The following is a 7,489-nucleotide window of genomic DNA, read 5'->3' as shown; positions in this document are numbered from 1 at the left end:
CCTGTTTTATAGTCACTGTATTGTTCATATTGGTATGGACCTCCTTTATTTTCCCTATATTGTTCATGCTGTTGTGTGACCCCTCTATAGTCTCTATAATTTCTATCTGTATTATGCCCATTTTGATAAGGTTTTTTAAAATTCTTTTTGAAAGGTTTCTTAAAATAGTTGTTTTTGGGTGCATGGTACATGGTGCATGATTGCCATTATCCCGGTATCCATATTGTGTTGATGGAGTTGCAGCCTGGGTTCTTCTAATATCCCAATTCTGCTGATTCAATGGTGTAGGATTAATTTCTGGTTCTTGAATCCTTACCTCTTTCTCAGGTGTTGAATAAGTAGAGGTTGGTAATGGATTTTCAACTTTGGCTTGCCACTTGAATACTTGATCTGTTTTGTAATCTGCCACATCCTGTAGGAATTTTTTACTTTTTCTTTGTTGTACTTCCGGGTCCTTGGCCATTAAATCTTTATTCAATTGGGAAGCAAACGATTAAATTCCGTAGATTCTTTATAAGGGTCTAGTTTACTTTTTATTTCTTCAATTTGTTGGTCAATTATCCTCATTTTTTTCAGTTTTCTCTTTAAGAGAAAAGTAAGGCCTTCTAGACTTTTATCATTAAAGAAATTGAACCATTTGTCTATTGACTCCTTATCCATTAAGCCATCATCCCAATATTCTGGGGTATTGATAAATACAAAAAACCATGGAGAGGAGCCCATAAAGTTAGGTCAGTTAGCCAAAAGGAATCCAAATGGATACATTCTCTCCAAACTTTAGTACCAGACGGACCTAGTGTAGAGTTTGACCTGAACTGCTTTTGAAGTAATTTTTAATATATACATAATTTTTATATATTTTTATCATATATTGAATAAAGTTTTTTTTATATATATTGTAATATGTTTATAACTTCTATGCATCATTTTTGGTTTTTATGTAGTGCAATACTTAACATTACTTCAATTGTAATAACCACATTCTTAAACTAGATTTACCTTAATATCCATTGCATGACTTATATACATTCTATGCAGATGTATTTGGAACACTGCACATGCTAATATATATTTTTTTCTACCCTTGCTTAGATTAATATATTGTGTCATTTTTTTAGTCATCATTTGGTCATTTAATGCATATTTTTCATGGATCCTAATTAGAATAACATATTATGCTGGTTGGTTTTTTCACCCACCAACGATATGGCCACTGCTATTACAACACATAGGATTATATCTATTACTAAACCAATCAAAAATGGCCGCCCCCATGTTGGAGACTGGTACCCAACAAAATGGCCGACGAAACACTTCCTGTTCTTCCCCATATATTGACTGTGGTTTTAACCAATCCGGATCCGCTGAGGAAGTCACGTGGTGTGACGTAATGCATAGGGAGTGACCGGACCATACGAGAACCGGAAGTGACATAAGAGGCGCCTGTAACGTCATTCAAATTACAGATCTGCTGTTTTTAACTAGCTTGTTGTAAGTTTCCATTTTGCTTTTTATTCAATCAACTAGTTTATACATATTACGCTATGGGAGATTCTCCTTTATCCCCTGTATATACCCGCTGGGAGTGAACGTCCGTATGGACTAAGCTGAAGCCACCATCTGATATACAGTGCTTTGAGAGGGTCATCCACCATCATAACATCCTGGAAAGGTCTCCAGACATATCCGCTCCCATCTCTTTTCACTATCCATATGGAGGTAAGAGTCTAGTGAACACTGAGTGATACACACGAAGAGCGACATACTGGAGATTTTATTGAAGAGCACTTATTGAAGCACTTTCTGCACTTTGTTTTACTATAGACTTTACTTATTTTCACTTCATGAACTAATGCATCACCATTTTTTGTTGTATTAGCAGTGTGACAATGAGGAATTGAATTGATTATTATTACATCAATTTATACAGACCACATTTGTTTTATTGAAATATTGGATACACACAGGAATTCAATTGTCGCACATGAATCATCTCATTGTTGCACAGGTTCATAATTGCACTTAGTCATTTTCTGCATAGCGTCATGAGCGTTCTTTGATATTAATCTATTTATTTATTTATTGTAGCACAGGTTCATATTTGCACTTAGTATTTTTTGCAGAGCATCATAAGCGTTTTTTTGCACAGTCATATTTATTTAGCAATTTTCACAGTGCTGAATCATCAACATTTATTTATAGTATTAAACTATTTATTTTATACCAATTTTAGTTCACTCATACACTTTAGGTCCAGCTGCAATTTATCCGATTACTATATTACATATTCACTTTGATAGCGCGAAGGACCTTATTCATGTTTACTTCTGGGTATTGCTTGCTCCTTCACCAGCCGGTATGCCGGAGACTGCATTCCGTGCTCCATTAGCTTCAATATGGAACAGGTGGGACATCAGGGGTCTTTTATAGCCCTGATGTCTCATTAACCACATCAGCCCCGGAAGGATTTAGCCACTTCCTGACCAGGCCATATTTTTGCGATACCGCACTGCGTTGCTTTAACTGACAATTGCGTGGTTCGTGCGACATTGTACCCAAACAAAATTGATGTCCTTTTTTTTTCAAACAAATAGAGCTTTCTATTGGTGGTATATAATCACCTCTGCATTTTTTTATTTTTTGCGCTCTAAACAAAAGAAGAACGACAATTTTGAAAAAAAACAACTATATTTTTTTGCTTTTTGCCATTCCATTTTTTTAATATTCTCCATCAGTTTAGACCAATATATATCTTCTACATATTTTTTGGTAAAAAAAATCGCAATAAGCGTATATTGATTGATTTGCACAAAAGTTATCACATCTACAAAATAGGGGACAGATTTATATATTTTAATTTTATTATTTTTTTTTACTAGTAATGGCAGTGATCAGCGATTTTTAGCGGAACTGCGACATTGCGGCGGACAGATCAGACACTTTTGACACTATTTTGGGACCATTGACATTTATACAGCGATCAGAGCTATAAAAATGCACTGATTACTGTATAAATGTCACTGGCAGGGAAGGGGTTAACACCAAGGGGTGATCAAGGGGTTAAATGTGTTTCTTACTGTGGGGGGGAGTGGGACTGACTGGGGAAGGAGAGAGACCGCTGTTCCTAAGCATTAGGAACACAAGATCTGTCTCCTCACTCCTGACAGGACGTGGATCTGTTTGTTTACACACAAAAATCCCCATTCTGGCTCTGTCAGGAGCGATCGTGGGTGCCCGGCAGACATCGTGGCCTCCGGGCACGCGCATCTGCCTCTAAGTGACGTGGCAGGCTCGCACTTGTCCCCTTTAAAGCGCCCGCCGTACAGCTACAGCGATTAGTGCAGGGGAGCCATTCTGCCGCCGTATAATGACGGCGGGCGGTCGGCAAGTGGTTAAGGAGAACCAGTTACTCCAAAAAAGCATCACATTGTCTCCATTTAATGAAAAAAAGTTTATTAAAACAGAAATGTAAAAATGTTACTATACCTCCCAACATTTTGAGATGGGAACGAGGGACACTTACTAGCATTTGTATGTAGGCATAAGACACGCCCCCTGCCACACCCATTAAAGGAGAAATAACCCCAAAAAAAAGATTCAATAAATCCACAAGGAATTTGTTTACCACTACTCTTCCTTTATATTGGCTTTTAACATTTACAAATGTAGCAATTTAGAAACTGAATTAAATGTTTAGCACTGGGAAACACTTTTTGAAAGATAAAAGGTGCATTTTATATACATCTATATAGATCAGACCAAAATGAGGGACAAATGAGGAGGAAGGAGGGACAGAGGGACTTTGCTCCAAATCTGGGACAGTTGGGAGCGATGATATTACACCTAAATTGCACCTAAAGTCACCCCTACCCCAAAATTTTTGAGTGCCCCCCAATACATGTATGAATGTAAATGCATGTTTCAGGGACACCTACACACAAGGCCATTGCTTGCACTACACATTACATATCACCACACACACTGGAGTGAGATAAAAAATTATCAGCCCATTACAGTTATCTCTAAACTGATGACCTGTAGGGGCTTGTGCATAATATAGTGCACCAAAGTTTGTTGTAATTTCAGGGGCACGCACAATTTTAACCACTTGCCCACTGGCTCACACTGATATACGTTGGCAAAGTGGAACAGGTGCAGAAAACGACATACCCGTACGTCACTGCGTCACCGGCGACTAGCAGGCGCGCGTGCGCATTATTATAGCACTGATCGCTGTATAAATGTCATTGGTCCCAAAATAGTGTCAAAAGTGCCTGATCCGTCTGCCGTCTGCCGCAATGTCGCAGTCATGATAAAAATCGCAGATCGTGCCATTAATAATAAAAAACATTAATAATAAAAATGTTCTCACATCTACCGCCTCCCCCTACATATCTTTATACAACCATCACATACCCATAACCCAGCATGGAGGGGCTCAGTGAAGCTGGTGGTGAAGGTGTGGAGGTGTCGGATCGGGTCACACAGATCATAAAAGGAGATCCGCCCGGCCTCATAATCCAGATATATCCTGACTCTGTTACTGGAGGGGTTGGTTGGTAAGTGGATCCATTTTTTGTCATGTATCACCCGATACTGATCCCATTCCCTGTCCAATCCCCAGGACTTCTTATTATATCCAATCTCTGACTCCTTCCCTCCCCTCTCTATACTGGGGTAACAAATCCCGACTCTCCACAAATCTGACCCCCCGACATCCACTTCCCAGTAATGTCTCCCTGAGGAGAAACTCTGACTGCTCAACACCTGAGAATAATCCTGAAATCTCTCCGGTGTTTCTGGGTGATTCTGGTTTCTATGTGACCTGGATACAGTTTTCCTGTCATCTGATATCTGTAGATAATTACCAGCTGTGTTTCCATCCAGTAATATGTCTGCAGCTCCCTGTATATAGAAGTATACATTTACCTCTGTTATAATATCAGATAAACCTGTGTGTAAGACCCCAGCCACATCCAGACCCCCTCCATCATGGAGGAGTTCCTCATGTCTCTCTCTGTCCTCATTATCTCCATCCTCAGTATCACACAAGTCACCTGTGTCTGATTCCTGTAAGACAGTCAGTGGATCCGTCATGTTACACAGCTCCTCAATGTGACGCAACTTCCTGGACAGCTCCTCCTTCTTTATTTCCAGATCCCGGATGGAGATGGAGATCCGCTCTGCCCTCCCGGAGATCTCCCTCAGGACTCTCTTCTCCAGGTCTTCCAGACGTCTCCTGAGATTAGACATGTGCAATTTGTTTAGTTCCGAATTTGTTTTTTAACAAATTTTGACTAATTCATTAATTCCGGAATTTCCAGAAATTCGCAATTATTCAGAAATACGAAATTTCGGAAATTCAAAATTTTGAAAATTTTAAATTTCAGAAATTCGAAAATTCAAAATTGCAGAAATTCGAAATTTCGGAAATTCGGAATTTGGAAATTCGAAACTCGTAAATTTGAAAATCCGAATTTTCGGATTTCTGAATTTTCAAATTTACGAATTCAGAATTTTAGAATTTCCGAATTTCCAAAAAAAGCACAAAAACTAATGAAAAGAAAACGAAAACAAACTCATTTTTTGTCAGTGCACATGTCTACCTGAGCTCTCTAAACAGGGCAGTGACTCTCTTGGTGTCACCAGCTGCTTCTTCTTCTACTTTCCTCCTGTGTTCCTGCAGACTCTGGACTCTTTCCTCCGTCTGCTCTCTTTTTGTCAGAAGTTTCTGCAGAACATTCCTCAGTGTCTCCTTCTTCTTCTCAGAAGCCTCATCCAGTGACTTCATCTCATGTCCTTTATGTCCTCCAATCATACAAGAAATACAGATATAGGTCTCATCCTCAGTGCAGAAATACTTTAAAACTTCCTTATGGACGGAGCATTTCCTGCTCTCAATGGACATGGTGGGGTCACATAAGATGTGTTCTGGGGACTTTTTGTGGACTCTTAGGTGTTTATCACACAGAGAAACCTCACAGAGCAGACAGGATCTAACAGCAGGTACAGGATAGTCCACACAGTGAGTACAAAAGACCCCGGACTCCTCCCGATCTGGCTGAGCAGGTAGGAAAGTCTCTGCTATGTTACGTAGTGCTATGTTCCTGTGCAGTACAGGACGACTCCTGAACCTTTTTCTGCATTCAGGACAGGAATATCCTCCAGACCCCTCCTGTATATCCAGCACATGATCAATACAGACCTGGCAGAAGTTGTGTCCACAATTCAGATTAACAGGATCTGTATAAATGTCCAGACAGACGGAACATTCCAGCTCAGCTCTCAGATCACCAGACGCCATCGCTGACAGCAGAAGAGAAATGAAACTGAAAGTCTCTGGTTACAACTCGTCTGCACAGGGCGAGGCTGAGCTCAGCTCCCTGTTGACTTAGAAACCTTTCTACATCAGATTAGGACACGCCCCATGATTGTGTACATTTACACTTATAAAAATCTATTTAACCACTTGAGGGCCAGCATGACATATTTTTCTTCCAGAATTTGTATCCACAGGCCACATCAGGGTGCAGGAACCTAGGGGTAGGGCACATTTTTCTGGCAGCAAGCCTGTTATACACCCAGAGCTGAAGAGAAGACCATGGAGTCTAATCAAGTCTTCATCATCCTCCTCTGTCTTCCAGGAACAGAATAGCTTGAAGTCATCAGTAGCTGCTAAAGCTCCCTGTTCTTCCTCCTCATCCACAGATACTCCTGTCATTGCCCCACCAATTGGCATGGAGAAGTCAGCTGAGATATTTCAGCACAGTGTCAGTCACTTGCTGCAAGAGGATGGACAGCAATTAACCACTAGGCATCCGCGCTATAGCCGAAAGACAGCTACAGCGCGGACTCCAATTGCTGGGAGGGCGTCCCTGGACGTCCTCCTGTTTACTTCCACGTTGCGCGCTCCCGCAGGCCTGCATCGGGGAAGTTTTGTGCTGGCCGTGTCCCTTGGACACAGCCAGTCACAGATCGCTGAAAACGGCCAATCATAGTGCCCGTTTTCAGCGTGATCGGCGGTGCCAATGAGAGATGATCTCATATGTAAATATATGAGATCATCTCTCATCGCCGGCTCTCTTCCTCACACAGAGACAGCGTGTGAGGAGGAGAGCGAACTGCTGCAGCGGTAAGTGAACAGAAAAAAAAAACAAAAAAAAGTGTTCCCGCTGCCATCTCTCCTGTCATCTGTCCTGTCATCTGTCACTGCCATCTGTCCTGTCATCTGTCCCTGCCATCTGTCCTGTCATCTGTCCCTGCCATCTGTGCTGCCATCTGTCCCTGCCATCTGTCCTGCCATCTGTCCTACTGTCATGTCCCTGCCATCTGTCCCCAGTGCCATCTGTCCCCAGTGCCATGTATAAGTGCCATCTGTCATCAGTGCCACATAGTGCCATCTGTCATCTGTGCCACCTGTCAGTGTCACATGCCATGTCACCAGTGTCACGTGTCATCAGTGCCACGTATCAGTGCCATCTGTCATCAG

At 41.4% G+C, this 7,489-nt stretch overlaps 1 protein-coding gene across 1 annotated transcript; it reads right to left on the bottom strand.

Annotated features, from left to right (window-relative positions):
* Positions 1–1,921: 1,921 nt before the first annotated feature.
* LOC141133790 (E3 ubiquitin/ISG15 ligase TRIM25-like) lies at positions 1,922–6,336 on the bottom strand. Its single transcript, XM_073623346.1, has 2 exons — positions 5,607–6,336; positions 1,922–5,239 (listed from the first exon to the last, which is right to left on the bottom strand). Exons 1-2 carry the CDS (start codon positions 6,302–6,304, stop codon positions 4,375–4,377), a joined length of 1,563 nt encoding a protein of 520 aa, XP_073479447.1. The 5' UTR covers positions 6,305–6,336; the 3' UTR covers positions 1,922–4,374.
* Between the last annotated feature and the right edge of the window lie 1,153 nt (positions 6,337–7,489).

The sequence above is a fragment of the Aquarana catesbeiana genome, linkage group LG03 (genome assembly GCF_042186555.1).
Source record: "Aquarana catesbeiana isolate 2022-GZ linkage group LG03, ASM4218655v1, whole genome shotgun sequence".
Lineage (NCBI taxonomy): Eukaryota > Metazoa > Chordata > Amphibia > Anura > Ranidae > Aquarana > Aquarana catesbeiana.
Note: the sequence above shows the minus strand (reverse complement) of the source record. Positions and strands in the feature narration are given on the sequence as shown.

What these genes read in the sequence shown, in the direction of transcription:
- LOC141133790 (XM_073623346.1), bottom strand. Translation starts at nt 6,304, where the DNA reads ATGGCGTCTGGTGATCTGAGAGCTGAGCTGGAATGTTCCGTCTGTCTG. An exon ending in GCCCTGTTTAGAGAGCTCAG is followed by an intron (nt 5,240 to 5,606) that starts GTAGACATGTGC and finishes GTCTAATCTCAG; the next exon opens with GAGACGTCTGGAAGACCTGG.